At 37.2% G+C, this 18,874-nt stretch overlaps 1 protein-coding gene across 1 annotated transcript in view; it reads right to left on the bottom strand.

Moving 5' to 3' along the window:
* Positions 1–17,718, bottom strand: part of gad3 (glutamate decarboxylase 3) — a 97,595-nt gene extending 79,877 nt beyond the window's left edge. The window contains exon 1 of the mRNA XM_039753155.1: positions 17,200–17,718. Within this exon, the coding sequence (XP_039609089.1) occupies positions 17,200–17,329 (130 nt within the window). The 5' untranslated portion in view covers positions 17,330–17,718. The remainder of the gene's footprint in view (positions 1–17,199) is intronic.
* Positions 17,719–18,874: the final 1,156 nt, after the last annotated feature.

Raw genomic sequence — 18,874 nt, 5'->3', positions numbered from 1 at the left:
TGGTATCTGGGGTGAACTTCTCCAGGCAGGTGGTAAAGCTGTCCTCCTGGCATTGTAAGCAATTGTTGCTTCCATTTGGGAGACTGGCATCATCCCAACTGATAGGTTTGACAAATCCCATTTTCCAATCTGGAAAAGGGGAATGGCCCGGATTGCAGCAACTACAGGGGGATAACACTGCTCTCGGAGTCAGGTAAGGTCCCTGCTATGATTTACGATCACTTGCTCACCTACAAGTGATCAAAGCAGTCTGGTTTTATACCCAAGTCGTCTACCATGGACCGTATCCTGGCACGGAGGGTTCTCATTGAGTGCAAATTTGAATATCGGCAGAGTTTCTTTGTAGCTTTTGTCAATTTTCATGAAGCGGTCAACTCAGTTGATCGAGCTGCCCTGTGGGACAGCCAGAGGTTTCACGGGATCCCCTCAAGATTGCTGGATATCATGAATGGCCTGTACACTGGTACTGCAAGTGCTGTGCTGAGTGGAAGCAGAACCTCGGTTTTTTCCCCCCCAGTTGATTCTGGGGTCCGTCAGGGGTGTGTTCTTGCTCCTACTCTCTTCAATGCTCTTATGGACTGGGTGTTAGACATTTACATCTCTGGTGATTTTTTCTATGAGGTCAATAGACGGATTGATAGAGCATGGTGGGGGAGCACGGGGGGGGGTCATGAGGTCGCTGGAAAGGGGTGTGTGGCGCTCCAGATATCTATGCAAAAGGACAAAGCACTGTCTCTGGAAAATCCTTGAGTACCACTGGTTTGACTGTGTGTCAAATGAACGGTTGCTCATGGAGTCCCGAATGAGGCACATTACTTGCATTGTGAGGGAGTGTCAGTTACAGCACTATGGCCATGTGGTGAGATTTCCCCAGAGGGTGATCCAGCTCGTAGGATCCTCATAGTTGGAGACCCAAGTGGCTGCGCAATCCCGGCCCACCTCTCCATCAGCATCTTTTGTCTTGCAAAATGTGTCAGTCAACACAAGCAGCCTGCTATCTCATCCCCCTACCAACGGCGAAAGGACAGAAAGTTCTCTCAGCTCAAGTCTGTTTACTTGCGTGTCATTTGCCGTGAGTTGTATAGGGTAAATAATATTTCGTTATTTGGAATACATGCATTTCATGTGTGTTCCATGTCTACAACGATCTATGTAAACACTTTGTTAAAACAGAATCTTTTTCATGTTTTAGTATTTGACAAAATGTAGATATGAAGTGTAGAACGTGTCACCCTGTAGTCCAAATATCAAATACACTTTCACAAAAGGTACAAACAACAAAACAAGTGTGTTTTTATTCAAGAATATAACTGCAGAAAAAAAACTCATTAGGGTGCAACATTGACACGCCTTTAATACGACAGCTTTGGTGGTGCAGCAGTAAGAACTACCAACACATAATCAAGACATTCATAGTTCAATACCGGAATGCCCTGTTTTGAGTAGTGAGCTGCTGTTATTCTTATTATAGAATGAGAAGAGTAGGAAACAAACTGGTTACCATCTGAACGTGAACATTCTGAATGATTTCTTATATAATAAGAAATAAGTAGAAATCAGAGGAAATATTGTATTTCTGCCTGTAATGTCAGAATTCTAGTGAATGTTGCTACTAATAAACTGAGGGAGAGAGTAAGAGCGGTCTTAAAACATTTCAATTTAATGTTTAAACAGCAGTTGCTGTTCAGGAAAGAAGCATTATGGTTGAGGAAAAGATATCATCAGGGAACAGGGAAAGATTTCAACATAGTTCTCCATTCACACCATATGTAAGGATGTAACCTTCAGTGTCTTATCTGGTTTAGGAGAAGTGGAATTCAAATGTGAAAGACATTTTCATACACAGGAAGAGTACATGAGAGCATGCAAGGAACAAAGGAAAGAATATCTTAATGTTAGACAAACACCCAGATGACATGCCCAGAGTCAAATTAACTTCAAAAGAAAACATTAAAAAGATTGCTGATAGAGTATGTTACACCCAAAAGGAAATTAAATTTAAAATGTCAGCTACATTTTCAAGAAACAGAATCAATAATCAATATAAAATAGCTCAGCTGAATTCAGGAATACGGTCTCAGAAATTTAGGAATACTGATTAAGAGAGGATATGTGTTGAAATGGCACACAATGCCAGAGCATATAAATGCAATAGACAAAACTGATAGAGATAGCAGGTTGGGGGGAGCATTACCGCTAAAGAAAAAAAAAATTAAACACAAACAAATATGAAAGGGAAAGCAAACAAACTTTCAAGTGAAGAGTAACCAAAAAAAGGCAAGAAGTGTGCACCACTGCAGTCAGTAATGACAAGGCATTCAAGGACTGATAGCAAGTACCAAACAGATGACAACAACAAGCAACTGAACAGGAAATGAAGGTTGTCCTGTACTTCCTGATGCTGCAAGACTTACAGGTACGAGAAGAAGCAGTTATTTTTAAAACAAGACCATGGAGAAATTTGTGCGAGTATATAAATGTATATGATGCATAAAATAAGTAAACATTTTAGTAAGCAAAAACTGAAATTATGTTAAACTTTAAAGTCTGGACTGGTATTGCATGTTTGTAGTACATAGACAGGAACAAAGCAAAACGTTGCAGAATATTACCACACCTAAAAGTGAATATGAATTAAAATAAGCAAGATCAATCAATTATGCATAAAATTATACACTAAGAAATGCTTAAGTCACCAAACCATTATAGAAGGACATCATATTAAATGAATTCATGCGGATTAATCAAGATTAAAAGATTAGGCATACTGAAGAAATGGTCTTTGGTAGAAATATACAAATCTGGACAGAGACTTTATAAGATAGAAAGAACTAGGCCAAGAACGCACTTATCCTATGCTTTTAATACCTGAAATAAAAAAGGACCTTACTTTGACCAAAAAAAAAAAGTTATATATATATATATATATATATATATATATATATATATATATATATATATATATATATATATATATATATATATATATATATATATATATATATATATATATATATATATATATATATATATATATATATACACTTTTTTTTTTTAATATCATCAAGGAAAGTATATAATTGTTGATACAGGCCACAGTACATATGCAACAGAGAAAAAGGTATGAAATGTTAGACTAGAAGTAACTGAAGATGATATATTCATTGATGGATACAAGAACCTCCACCACCACCAAAATCATTAGTGGTTCTTATTGAAAAGTATAAACATTATATAGACAGACAGGTAATATTTTAGATTCAGGTAAGTGCAATTTTGGAAGAGGAGATAAAACTAAAAAGGTAAATTAAAGTTAATGAACAAAGTATTGGAAAGAACATCCGAGTATCTAGAAACCAAATGAAAACAGCCATTAGGATCTCTGGAAAATTACTCATACTTCATATTGAAATAAAAGAGGAACACCAAAAACCCATATCTTTTAAAGATAAATCATTGCATGGGTTATCTAGTTAGGCATTGTTCAGTTCCAATACCAGGAAGAGAGGAATGGATGCAGGGTAATTGAGGAAAGGTATCCCTATACACTGTATTTTAAGGAACTGTATGAGCGATACCATGAAGTTAATGGTCACATAAAATTCACTAGAGCTACTGGAATAATGCTTGAAGTAATGGAAAAAGCTGATAAGAAATGTTGAATTTGTAGCCTGTTTGATTTGGGAGAGGCAACCCGAGTAGAAAGTAGCATACCTTGGGGAATGGTAGCTATAGAAATTACATCTCCTCTCACATCAGCAAAAACTTGAGAAATATCTTCTAGTAGCAGTATGTAATTACTCCGAAGAGTAAAAGAAACCATAGTTGTACAGGTTACTAGACACATTTTTCATACTTTGAATCCCAAAACTCCAAGTTCTTAGAAACAAAAAAGCTGGCCATTTTTTCTGATATTTAGAATTCTGACATAATATTCACGATCATATGTGCCCTCAAGTTAAATATGGCAACACAATGAGCAATTGGGCTTATGAAAAATTACAAGTCTAAAAATGGTAATAATCAAAGTGGATTTATCTCATGAAAGATGTGTAGTAAAAGATCATTTGTCTCCTTAGAGAATAACAAAATATATGCTCATCAACAACTGTGCCATCTTTGGCTGGAAATTAAACAAAATAAAAATAAAAAAAACCACACACACACACACACACACACACACCCCACCACAGACCATTCATTTTCAGCATATACCAGCTTGGCTACAGATAATGTACATAACATTCAATGTTACATATTAATTAGAACAGGATTAGGTTGTGCATGAACTGGTTAAAGCCAATTGTATAAACCTTGCATAAACTCAAACCTCACGCTTGTCACACCTTAAAAAAAAATTCCAGTACAGAATACCAGAATAATAAACCTCAGCTCTGTATAATTATGCCTTACTGACTACCATGTGTCCCATGCAAAAGGAGGGGACCATAAAGTGGAAAGTAGTAAATGTTCACATCTCAATGTAAGTATCCAACCAAAGAGAAGATGCCTTTTTAATTAAGGTATCAAAGATTCACAACAAGTAATCAGGATGTTTTTCACTTCTGAAGTTCCCGTTTTAAGAGACTACGTGTTACAAAAAATATATATAACATGAAACATGCTCTTATATATTGGGGTGTGACATATGCTGCAGATGTGCAAGGAGAAGTTCTAATTATGGGGTGTATCTTAATATTGTCAGAAACAAAAGTGAAGGACAAGGGGTCAACTTTGAACTTAAAGCAACGCAGTCTTGGTATAAAAGCAGTCAGGATTCAGGAGAAGAAACCAATGCCATACACTGGGCAATAGGATGTCACCTGCTGAAACACAGAAGTAAATGTCATCCTATGAAACCTTGGAGAATCTGTGGGCACATGTCCTCCTCACATTCAATGTTTGGCACAAAATTTTAAAAAATGGTTTAGTTGTAAAATACCCAAATCATCGCTATTGAAAAGTTGCATTTTTAAATGTGGCCAAAATATGTAGCATTGCCCCCACTTTTTGATTCTCGCTGACAACACATAGCTCCTTCACGTAGATAAAGCAAAATATATAAAAAACATACAAGATTTGTTGTTAAAATTATTCAGTCTCTGTCAGTTCAATATATTTTAATGAGTTCATCATTGTCCAGTGTTTCTAAAACATTTCACTTTCATGATGATCTCTGCCTAAATGTCATCTTCTGGCATTTCCTAGTGAGTTAGTATAGCTCATAAGCTCTCCTAAACCCTGGGGAGGTTAGGAGTAGCAACGGTGCAACACTTAACTTTTTTTCCCCAAATAAGGAATACCATAATTAAACAGTCCTTTGATGTAAACATTTGACTTCTAAACAGCTGTGTACCCCCATAACAGCATTATGCCTTAAAGACAGACATTCTACTTAAAACCAGTTCTCATAAATCAGCAATCTTTAGCACTTTCTCCGTAATATTAATTTTAAAGAACATATTTCACTTTGATTATTTTATACATTGTACTTTACTTATTTCTGATTATAATAAACAAAAAGTCTGACTTTCTATTTGATCACTTTAAAACAGCATACATATAAAATTCAGTAAATAAAACATAAAATAAGGGGAAGGGTTGAGGTTAACATGATAGATCTGAGAGGTTACTTACACTTTAGCACAAAATGTACAGTTTTGGCCACTAAAAGATTATCATCCTCGTTGTTTTGAGCACTTTGTCAAGGCAATCTGTCAAAATTTCATAATGATCTGGCTCAGCATACATACGTTTGCTTAATTTGTAATTTATTCAGCCTGAAAAGTTCCAAATGCTAATCAATTTTTGTGGTTTTAAAACTTTGACTAATCGCCGGGCCATTACTTACCCAAATTGGTCATTAGGCTGAATTTTTGCCAGTAGGCCAAGGTCTTGTCATCTTCAATATGTGTAGCAAAGATTATATATGTCTTTGTTATAAAAAATATTAAATTCAAAAAGGAGGTCTAGCCTATGGCTTTTACAGCTCCTTTGGGATGATGCACTCAGTTATTTGTTCACATCAAAGCACAGTCCAACACAAAGTAAAAAAAAAAATCAGTGGAATAGCATCAGTAATTAAACTCATGAGCCCGTCTGTACAGTGATATGAAACCCACATAGACACAGGAGAAAAAAAAAATAATAAACAGCTTTAAACTGAATGGTATTGACAAAATCTTTAACTCATACCAGCTTACAATTATAAAAAAAAAAAAAAAAAAAGTAATTGATTAATGCACTACATTTTAACCCTCAGCAGTTTGCAGCAGAGAGAGTTCAGTTTCCAGGAGATAAAAAGCAGGTGTGATTTGGCTATTTTTGTGGGAGAGAAGTAAATTGCTGTTTCCTTTCTTACAATACACATCGATTCTGGTCTCCTTAATGTGCAAAAATTCTCATCCAGCTCAAAATACTTAATATTTATTCAGCACCTAAGAGTTTGTTGTACTTTTTTCATTATTGATTCAGTCATGTATTAGCTGATCAAAAACTCTGTACTCAATGAAAGGTGTTAAGCTCTTAAAAAAAAAAAAAAAAGCAAAAAAAAGAGTGTAAAGGTGACAGACATCAGGAGGAAATGTCAGCTAAAAATGTGTATGTATACATACCTGTGTATATATATACACACACACACACACACACACACACACACACACACACACACACACACACACAGTGGTGTGAAAAACTATTTGCCCCCTTCCTGAGTTCTTATTCTTTTGCATGTTTGTCACACAAAAGGTTTCTGATCATCAAACACATTTAACCATTAGTCAAATATAAAAACACAAGTAAACAAAATGCAGCTTTTAAAATGATGGTTTTTATTATTTAGGGAGAAAAAAAATCCAATGTTTGATGATCAGAAACATTTTGTGTGACAAACATGCAAATGAATAAGAAATCAGGAAGGGGGCAAATAGTTTTTCACACCACTGTACATACATATACGCATACATATACATATACACACACACAGAATTACCCATTAAAAATCAAGCTGCTTTGTCTTTGTGTCAGCTAGACAGTATGATTAATAATTAGATACCATTCATCTGTTCTTTATAGCCACAGGTAAGCATTCAGACTGCCTAGATAGAGCAACAGTCCTACTGCTAAAAATAAATAGTTTACCCTTGGCCACTATGTTGGGTTTTTCTTTCAGTGTTCAATAGGAGTGCATACCATAGAGCTAGAAAACAGTCCTAGCATGTCCCCTGCATTTTTGACATTTTTGTACTGTTGTGACTGTATTCTGAATTTTAGTAGAGAAATTATCTTTGGAATGTATGTGACAATAACAGTAACAACATCCATGATGATAGTATTTTTCATATTACTTTTGGGAGTGTACTGCATGATTTTAATTTTACCCCAATGTCATTTTGTATTGCTATTTTGTATTCTAAAGTGGTGTGAAAAACTATTTGCCCCCTTCCTGATTTCTTATTCCTTTTGCATGTTTGTCACACAAAATGTTTCCGATCATCAAACACATTTAACCATTAGTCAAATATAAACACCAGTAAAACACAAAATGTAGTTTTTAAAATGGTTTTTATTATTTAGGGAGAAAAAAATCCAAACCTACATGGCCCTGTGTGAAAAGTAATTGCCCCCTGAACCTAATAACTGGTTGGGCCACCCTTAGCAGCAATAACTGCAATCAAGCGTTTGCGATAACTTGCAATGAGTCTTTTACAGCACTCTGGAGGAAGTTTGGCCCACTCATCTTTGCAGAATTGTTGTAATTCAGCTTTATTTGAGGGTTTTCTAGCATGAACCGCCTTTTTAAGGTCATGCCATAGCATCTCAATTGGATTCAGGTCAGGACTTTGACTAGGCCACTCCAAAGTCTTCATTTTGTTTTTCTCCAGTAATTCAGAGGTGGATTTGCTGGTGTGTTTTGGGTCATTGTCCTGTTGCAGCACCCAAGATCGCTTCAGCTTGAGTTGATGAACAGATGGCCAGATATTCTCCTTCAGGATTTTTTGGTAGACAGTAGAATTCATGGTTCCATCTATCACAGCAAGCCTTCCAGGTCCTGAAGCAGCAAAACAACTCCAGACCATCACACTACTACCACCACCATATTTTACTGTTGGTATGATGTTCTTTTTCTGAAATGCTGTGTTCCTTTTACGACAAATGTAACGGGACATTTGCCTTCCAAAAAGTTCAACTTTTGTCTCATCAGTCCACAAGGTATTTTCTCAAAAGTCTTGGCAATCATTGAGAGGTTTCTTAGCAAAATTGAGACGAGCCCTATTGTTCTTTTTGCTTAACAGTGGTTTGCGTCTTGGAAATCTGCCATGCAGGCCGTTTTTGCCCAGTCTCTTTCTTATGGTGGAGTCGTGAACACTGACCTTAATTGAGGCAAGTGAGGCCTGCAGTTCTTTAGACGTTGTTCTGGGGTCTTTTGTGACCTCTCGGATGAGTCGTCTCTGTGCTCTTGGGGCAATTTTGGTCGGCCGGCCCTTCCTGGGAAGGTTCACCACTGTTCCATGTTTTTGCCATTTGTGGATAATGGCTCTCACTGTGGTTCGCTGGAGTCCCAAAGCTTTAGAAATGGCTTTATAACCTTCACCAGACTGATAGATCTCAATTACTTCTGTTCTCATTTGTTCCTGAATTTCTTTGGATCTTGGCACGATGTCTAGCTTTTGAGGTGCTTTTGGTCTACTTCTGTGTCAGGCAGCTCCTATTTAAGTGATTTCTTGATTGAAACAGGTGTGGCAGTAATCAGGCCTGGGGGTGGCTACGGAAATTGAACTCAGGTGTGATACACCACAGTTAGGATATTTTTAACAAGGGGGCAATTACTTTTTTACACAGGGCCATGTAGGTTTGGATTTTTTTTCTCCCTAAATAATAAAAACAATCATTTAAAAGCTGCATTTTGTGTTTACTTGTGTTATATTTTGCTAATGGTTAAATGTGTCTGATGATCAGAAACATTTTGTGTGACAAACATGCAAAAGAATAAGAAATCAGGAAGGGGGCAAATAGTTTTTCACACCACTGTATTTTAAATGCATTCAGCACTCGGTGGGAGTAAATGAGAAATATATTAAAACAAAAAAAAAAAAAACCCCACACACCTGATTTGAGGTGAACAGGAGTAACCTTAGCTGTCAATAATTTGCTTAGTTGTTGGACTAGCTACCACTTCCAGTGGCTATTAATTAAAAGATATTACCCCAAAGTGTCCCAAGATATTTGAGAAGGACATCGGACACCAAGCACTCATTCATTATGAATGAATGTTGAACAATACGAGTGGTGATCTCAGAATATCTTTTTTTGAGTTGCAGAGAAGTAGATACATTGTCACTACAAGAGATTTAACAAATTAGGAAATGAATAGGGTTTTAAAAGCGTAAACAGGCAGAGGTGCCGTATTAAGTTTACAAGTTTGATGTAACGATTTTGTTCCCTCCCAGCATGCATGTTTAAACTACATCCACCAAATCAAATTTTTAAAATCCATTTGATCCATGTCAGCTTCAACTGAGAGGGTTGCCGGGCCATTAATATGCAGAAAATGAATAAAAAAGAAAAACATTAAAAAGGGGTGTACTATCATAATATGATAATGTGCTATTATAATCTTAACTAAAATACTGATAATTACAATGTTTGGTTATTTCAAAAAAGACTATTTCAGTTTTTCAGAGGCTCGATTGCAATCTGTTCATCTGTGTTTTTTTTTTATATAAAAAAAACAAAAAAAACAAAAACAAACAAAACACCCCAACCCCTGGCTGAACAGAAGAACCAGTTTATTCTAGACATATGACTTTCAATGGGCAACCACCCAGCATAGTAAAAACGGAAATGTGTCCTGTTAAGCTGGAATTGAAAGTAAAGGGAACAGTCCTGAAAGGTGGGAGCTAAATATGACTGAGAAAAATAGCAAGACAACCCTGTAAATGGTGAAAAAAAAATTGCTTGTGCCCGAGGAAAAAGTGATTATTCTTTAGCTCTATTTTAAAATGCCTTGTATTTTTGTCCTGTAGAGCTAAATGTTTAACATTTATACTTTAAGCCCGTGTGTAGTTTTCTTAATCTCTCTTTCTACCTATTTAGTGGCTACAGATTTTTTTCCTGCCCAATGTGTGAAATGGTTGTTGGCTTCGATACCTGCTTACTGCTCATCTTCCCAACTGGTTTCCGATCGCACAGTGCAGATCCCATCTCTCTTCTTTCTTCCACAGTTCAAAGGACCAATTTAAATCAAATAAACTGGCATGTTTCTAGATTGTGAAAGGAAACCTACAAAGACACACGGGTAATTTGCCCAGGACTCTACAGCTCAGAGGCAGCAGCAGCAGTAATCACTGCATTCTCAAACCAACTTAAGCCAAATGACAGATGTTGAGGGTGGTGGAGTTAGACTAGAGCCTGTCCTGACAGCACTGGGAAAGTAGCAAGTTTGATCACTTCATTTCTGTCTTTTTGAAATCTATAAATCTTGGTCCAGGGTCATGTGCAGTAAGTAACAAGTCAGAGCATGGCCCTGGATGTCACAACAAATATTTTAGCCACTCCAAAACACAATAAAAATTTTAAAATGGTCTTCCAAAATACTTTACAAAAGTGGTGTAACTGAGGGTTGAATATACTGTACTTAATCTATAATTGACAATGGTGGAAGGTTCTCCTTTGATCAAGTGTGATAATCAGAAGTTAAAAATTACTCAAATTGAAGCCTTAGTGCATTTCTACTGATATTCTTTATGTAACAGACACCTTTACTTAAAGCAGCTTATAAAACAAACCATAATAACTAGACAGATTCTTTATTGCCATATGTGACAGACACAAAAAAGATATTTAGCACCAGTGATTGACCCAAGTGCTTTACAGTATTAAATTAAAATCAATAAAAGAACAAAAAAAGTAAAACATACAACAGATGCGTAATACAAAAACAAAACTACATATAAACACACCTCTAAAACATCTAAAAAACCGGAGTATACAAATGAGTTTTTAGCCTGGATGTTAAGCATTCAATGGTGGGGGCTGATCGAACATGGAGGAAAAACAAAAAAAAAACATTTCACAATTTGGGACCAGCTATTTGGCACTCCAGCCACCATAAAAACCGCACCCTGTTCCACCCATCTGAACTAGTGTGGTGCTGAGGTATCACCCGTTGCATGGCTGCACTCGGGTCCTAATCTGGATCCTGAGTTGGTTTGTCATGTGGTGGGGTCGGCAATGCACTGTATCAGTCCGTGTTCCTACCCTCCTCCTCCTATTGAGTAAGCACGGTCACTTTTACGCCTCAAACAACTGTTGAGGACAGAAAGCAGCAACTTAGACCAACTTCAGAGGTTTATGAGGAAAGTTGGTGTGTACGAGGTAAGCTGGTGCTAACCTGTTCAAAAATTTATAAACCAATAGTAAAATTTTAAAAATTCACTCTAATTTTCACAGGTAACCACCCTAAAGATGCTAAAACTGTGGAAATATGGTACAATTTTTGTTAGCAGACATGAGGCTGTATTCAAAAATTAAAAATTTCCAACTTGCTCTCATTCATTTTACAGAAATTACTAGCCAGCCAATTCTTAATGTGATTTAGGCAGTCAAACAGCATTTCAGTACAACCAGGGTGCCAAACCACAAAGGGAGGTACAACGGTGTACCATCAGCAGAACAATGGTAGGATGCACCAGGCTTTTTATAATATGGCTTAGGGGTAACCCATACAATGAAAATAAAATACAGCTAAGCACTGATCCTTGTGGTATGCAATACAAGAGAGGGGCAGGTTTAGATAATGATCTGGTAAAAGAAACTGACAAAGTTTTTCCAAAAAGGGAGTGAACCATTTGACAGTGGACCCGGAAATGCCAGCCCAGTTTTCAAAACTCTCTAGAAAAATGTGGCGATAAACAGCACTGAGATCTAACAACTTTAATACTGCACAATCTTTAGAATCTACTTAGATAATTTTTTACTTTGATAAGTGCTACATTTTGCCTGGAAACCAGATTGAAAAATATTTTCATTTTGAAAAGACTGAAGTTACTGAAAAACAACTTTTTCCAGCATCTTAGAAAGGAATGGAATATTGCGCAAGTATAGTTCTACATTCGAATCGTAAACCTAATAAAACCTAAACTTTGTGTAAAGCCACGCACATTTCCACAGTACCTCATACCCTGTCGTAAGCAAGTTCTCCGTGAGTTTTGCAGACTGGCGGCACCCAGCGTCAAAGAAGTGCTACTGTTCCTGTGTGGTTATACTTTCTTTGACGCACATTCCTGACGCGGCTTTGTAACTGCCTAATGTTTATTACTGTAATGTATCCGATTGCGATTAACCTGTAACAATATAATGGTCCAGGGAATAGCCATAGTATTCCAAATACCATAACTGCTTTAGGCGGCACGGTGGTGCAGTGGTAGCGCTGCTGCCTCGCAGTTAGCAGACCCGGGTTCGCTTCCCAGGTCCTCCCTGGGTGGAGTTTGCATGTTCTCCGTGTCTGCGTGGGTTTCCTCCCACAATCCAAAGACATGCAGGTTAGGTGGATTGGCGATTCTAAATTGGCCCTAGTGTGTGCTTGGTGTGTGGGTGGGTTTGTGTGTGTCCTGCGGTGGGTTGGCACCCTTCCCGGGATTGGTTCCTGCCTTGTGCCCCGTGTTGGCTGGGATTGGCTCCAGCAGACCTCCGTGACCCTGTATTTGGATTCAGCGGGTTAGAGAATGAATGGATGGATGGATGACTGCTTTAACGTGGTTACTCTCACTGCACCTCTTCTTTCAGCTGCTCCCGTTAGGGGTTGCCATAGCGGATCATCTTTTTCCATATTACTCTCACTGCACAACTCAGAGTATTTATATCACTGTAATTGAGTAGTGAATCACAGCGGCAGCTGACCAGAAAGAGAATTATCGGGATACACCATCAAGCACGCGCTGCCTCAGCCACGGCAAAATGCTTCAGAGTCTTTCCTGTATGGACCTCACGGTTCAGAAACAGTTTCATCCCAAGAACTTTAAACACAGTCAATCAGTCCATCAAGTGCTCCTTGTAGAACTGTTTGTACTTATAAGTAGAATTTCCTCACTGTAAACTTGCACTTCAGTTATAATTTTGTACAACCTGCGGCACTTTATAAAGCGCGTATTTACATATGATGACAATATCATTTTTAAGATGAAATGCAGCAAAATATGTTGATTATACAGATAAAACCAAACTTCATTTAAATAATCTGTATTGTTAATAAACAAGTGAGGACATGGTGCTGCAGCGCTAGCTAGTTCACAGACTGTGTGCTGGAAGGATAGATGGATAGAATAATTAAACACATACTACAAAGATATTTCATTGTTCCTTAAAATTTTTGAAGAATCGTCGTTGTAAGCTTACAAATGGCTTAACCACTATTACAGAGCTGAATGTGTGTCGATTAGGTATTTGGAGAAAGAAAAGTAAGGACAGGAATTGGGTGTTATTAAACATGGGAACACGGTGGCGGTACTAACATGCATTCATTCCTATCATCAAGAAAAAGATATCACGTATACGTCTCAGTATTTTAATTATTGAGACAGCTGTAATATCACAAATGTAATGGATTCTGTGTCCTGTCGGAAGAAGAGAAAGCTGGTTTAAGAACCACATAGTGATTCACACACAGAGCACAAAGAAGATCAAATATAAAACAAAGCATTTGATGCGTTACTTTAGTTACGATGGGATTTGAGAAACTTGTAAATTAATCGATTTTAAGACGTTTATGGTATTCTACTTTAATGACAAAATAAACTACTTGATTAAAGTGGAAATTTCAAGATTAAAAAGTTGACATTTCCTGCTTCAATTTAATTCTGGGAGGAGCTGGGGCAGGACAGAAGGCGCTTGCACAAGCGTCACTTTTCATGCTGACTGGGCTTTATGTAGTGGAAGAACGTGGAAGTTGAAGTACGCACAGATTCCTGCATCTAGATTTTTCTGTGTGCAAGCACATTTCAGCTTTTGTGCTTACGTCATGTTATAGTGCAAATTCTACACACGGCCTTACACATGAGGCCCCAGACTGTTTGCAGAGAGGCTGCACAACTGCTTGTTTAAAGAAATAAAAAAAGAATAATTATTATTATTATTATTATTAATATGCTGGTACTTGTCCAGAGGTAAGGAAACCATTTATGATTGACAGAATAGGAGGACCTACGCTGTCAAATGCCTCTTTCAAGACCCAAAGAGGAATAGAGTTTCAAATCTGAGACAACCTTACTAAATATGAGAGCAAAATAGGGTGAAAGTTATTTAAGGTAGGGGTGCATACTGCAGTAGCTACTGATGCTCTGTGCAAGAGAGGACACAGCCAACTATACTTCCTTAGAAGGCTGGCATCCTTCAATATATGCAATAAGATGCTGCAAATGTTCTATCAGACGGTTGTGGCAAGCGCCCTCTTCTACGCGATGGTGTGCTGGGGTGGCAACATAAAGAAGAGGGACACCTCACGCCTGGACAAACTGGTGAGGAAGGCAGGCTCTATTGTAGGCACAGAGCTGGACAGCTTGACATCTGTGGCATAGCAACGGGTGCTGAGCAGGCTCCTGTCAATCATGGAGAATCCACTGGACAGTATCCTCTCCAGACAGAGGAGCAGCTTCAGCGACCGACTGCTGTGACTGAGGAGATCGTTCCTCCCCCACACAATGCGACTCTTCAATTCCACTGGGGTAGGGGGGTTTGTTAGGTAAACGTTAACATTATACAATGTTATTGTCTGTTATACCTGCCTCGCACTCTCCACCTTGCATTTTTATCACTCTTTAATATTGTTTTAAACAGTATGCTGCTTCTGTAGTATGTGAAATTCTCCTTTGAGATTAATAAAAAGTTTCCATCTACTAGGGCACCAATAGCAGATGAATAGCAGATATCTTATTAACAAAGATATTCAGGAACATATCCTCTTTGAGTTGTGATATGTTAAATATTGTGAGTTTTTCTTTGTACTTAAACCAACTCTGGAAAATGTGCACCCCAATTGCTGACAACATTTAATGACTAAAAAAAAAAAGCATGTCACAACATACAGTACACACAACTGGCTTAACTTTGCACTTTCTAGTTATTGTCATAGATTATAGCTTGCTTTGTAAAGGAGTCTGCTGATCAAAGAGTAATAAGACATCATTGAGTCCCATTCCTCTATTTTTTTCTTCATTTTCTGTTTTAATAACATAACACAATTGAACACTGTTTGCTGACATAGCCATTCATCTTTCAACATTTTTAGTCAGAGACCATTTCTTTCCAAAAGGTTCTTCTAAGTAGAAAATAACTGTTGTGCAGACATGATAAAGTATTAATTTGTACCTGTCATTCATACGGGTGGATACTCCTCACATATGTTCCATTTAACAAAAAAGGACAGAAACTAAGCATATTAAGACCTGTGATATTAAAAATACAAATTAATGCTGACGTTTTGGAAAAAGCCAAAATTCAGTTTCAAGTTCTTATAAACGACACAAGACTTGTACAAGGATTTAGCAAAGGGTGGAAACTGTAAGCAAAACGTGAAAAAAAAATGTAAAAGTAGGTGTGGAGAATACTTGAATAGAATCATCAGGAGTGCAGGTACCATGGCATGGCTGATATTTTTAAAATCAAGACTTTGTTCTCTCTTATCTATTACTTCAACATTTCATGATACATTAAATAATCAAACGAGTATGCCAAGTTAAAGAGTTTTGCATTTTAACATCCACTGGCGTCAGTTCAGTTCCTAGCCTGGGAGCGGTAAAATACGGAAACACATCTAATTTCAGCAGCACTTCAGGGTTGCCAGATTAGAAAGACGGGACACCTTTAAAATCTATCTATATATGCCCCCTACACACCCAGACCAATATATTATATAAAAGTAGAGACATGTTAAAAACATAAAAGCAAGGACTTTAATGGGTTATGAGGAAAACAAAAGTAAAAATAATTTGAAAAATATTTAATACAAGCTAAAAAAAAAAAAATCTGTAAAAGTGAAATCACTTGAAAATATTTAAACACAGAGAAATACTTAATACAGACAGTTAGAAAAGAAGTGGGCCATGTTAAGTAGCAACACACTTTGCCGACACAATATGTTCTTATGCTGATACAGAACTGCAGAGCAGCGCGGCTGGAGAGCAAAGCGGTAACAGTGTCGCTGTCCTCAGCCAACCATAGCAACTGAACAAGTTGCAAACAGGCAGCAAACACTAGTTTCCTCGTTACATTTGGGTTATTTTCATCAAGAGAATCTGATCAAAGAAAGTATGATTACTTATAAAGTTACAACCAAGTACCGTAAGGAGGTAGTAAATTATTTCTATTACGAAATTTGAAAATGAACTAAATACGGGACATTTGGGAGTTTCTGAAAGGTCAGTACGGGACAGGAGACAAAATCATCAAATATGAGACATGTCTCGTATAGAAAAGACGTCTGGCAACCCGAACTTTAATTCTTTTTCAACAGATCGAGACAAAGCTTATTATTAGGTTGTTGAATTGTGCATTGTACATTGTACATTTACAGTTTGATCGATGCGCACACACCACGGGAAAAACGTGCTTGACTTGGCAGAGATTTGAATCCAATATTTAATAACAGTTCATATTAGCGCCACTTTGTGTCTTACACATATACACTAAGCACGGTGAATGCACGATCTCCTCGTAGCCAGGTAGGTTTTCTTCCGGGTCCTCCAGATTCCCTTCTACAGTCTCATTAGGATGGTTGGCGATTTCAAAACGTATCGCCTTATAAGCGTGTGGTAAGGAGTTCTCCGGTAAATAATGTAATCGCTAAAAATGACTAAAGATCCATTTATTTGTTGGCATTGTTCACTTTCCATTTCTTTTAAAAAAAATTATCAGGATGTTAAGAATGAGCGGTTTTATAATGTTAAGATAATTAATTGACGGTAGTTTTAAGCAAGATAACACTTATGAAACTTCTTTAAAAAAAACTGACCGATTTAAAATATAAATTGGCATATTTTGTCATTACTAATAAAACCCTGGTTATACCTAAGCTAGCTGGACATGTACTTTCAAGGTTTGCAAATATGGGTAAAACTTACAAATAACCATCAGAAAACTGGGAGATGCTTTCTCTCCTTTATCATAAAATCTGTTAAATAGTGCAGATAAAGTTTCTTAACCTACTTGGATTCCTCGCCGAATTTTCCGTGTCCATGCCGAAGGAAAACGCTTCTTCCAGAATCAGCGGCGAAGTTCTTCCTGCTGAGGGGCTGAAAAGAAATTGCGACCTGTTTACACTTGGCCACGACTCCATAGAAAGAGGAGTGGAAAGGAGGATCGGAAACGCACGCAATTGTCAAAGAATACAATCACAGGTGAAACAATTGTTCTCCACTTTTGTCAGTCGATAAAGCTGAATGCAGTCGTTCTCCAGCAGCTGTGTTGAGGTGCACCGTAAAGACCACAACTTGTTTTCTGGACGTTGGCAATGACATTTAAATACCTTATTTTAAAATTAGAAATTACGCATTTGTGTTTTTAATGGACAAATACTGTCACGCAAATGATTTATTCAGTTTGTTGTGCAATATCCGGGTTTATGCGTGCAAAATTCGCATAGACACGAGGGGAAATTTTAAGCAAAACTTGAATGAAAAACTTTGGTTAGCGTTTATTTAGATATTAACTATTTTTTTCCCTTATCTTTTGTTGTAAAATGAAAGCACTGAAGAATTGGGTCCATTCTCTTTTATAGGATGGATTACTATTTTCTATTATTAGACACATGCGGTCCTTAAACTAAACCAATCAATACCCAATTATTCTATCTAGCTCAGATTCACGGAGAGCAGGCGTCCATCTCAATATCTCTGCGCAGTCTGAAGTGGGTATGCGTAACTCTCGGAAACGGGGAGAGCGGAGCGGGGGTAATTGAGCGCCCCGACACATTTGACATTCCAAACAAGAATAGAATACTTGTGCATGGGGAATACATGCAAGCTCCTCGCAAATAATGCCCTGGTTTAAGGCCACAACACTAAATACTGCACCCAGTGCTTCCTTATTTAGCTTTCAATTGTGTTCAGTTTAGCCAATAAAGCTATATTCTATTTATGTATAGCTCTAATTTTCATGATATTCTTTTAACCATAAAAAGAATTATTGTTAAACTAACGTTATTTATCTAAATGTTCTTCAGGTATGGCAAGAGGTAGCATCCAACAAGCTTTGTCAGCTTCTGTTGCATTTCTTTAATGGTAGTAAAAAATAAACTGGAAGCCATCTGTTTAAAGCAGGGCTGGATAAGTTAAACGGCAGTGACTAATGCTTAGTAAGTATGTGGTCAGTGGATTTGAATTTAATTCAGAGATTTTATGAGTTTGTAGTCACTAGAATCATAGGTTAGATCAAAGACAGCGATCACTTTACACCTCAGCTAGCTTGTCTATCCATTTTTTGAATTCAGTTTATCCTTTCACCAGACCAGTTAATCACTTCATTGAATGGCTGTTATCGGTGCTTATCAGACTATTGGGAAAAGCTTATTTCTGAGACCTACTGGAAAGTCTAGCAGGTTTATTATAAGCAATTTAATGAGTGATAACTATGTGCATTAGTTTCAAGAGTTCTTATTGGTGTGATGGGTGCATATTGAGTGCCTATTATTTCAGCGCACTAATGGGTGGCAACTTAACAAAGTTAAACAAATAAAAAACACAGCTTTCACTTTCAGCAAAAAATGCATTTCTATTTTCCCCTGACTTTATTCTGAGAGAACAAATCCCATACAGCAGCAGGCAATACAGTGAAAGATATATTTACTGCTGTAGAACCATTAGAAAAAATCCATTAAATTAAA

Source organism: Polypterus senegalus, chromosome 5, assembly GCF_016835505.1.
Source record: "Polypterus senegalus isolate Bchr_013 chromosome 5, ASM1683550v1, whole genome shotgun sequence".
NCBI lineage: Eukaryota > Metazoa > Chordata > Cladistia > Polypteriformes > Polypteridae > Polypterus > Polypterus senegalus.
This window is presented reverse-complemented; position numbering and strand designations above follow the sequence as displayed.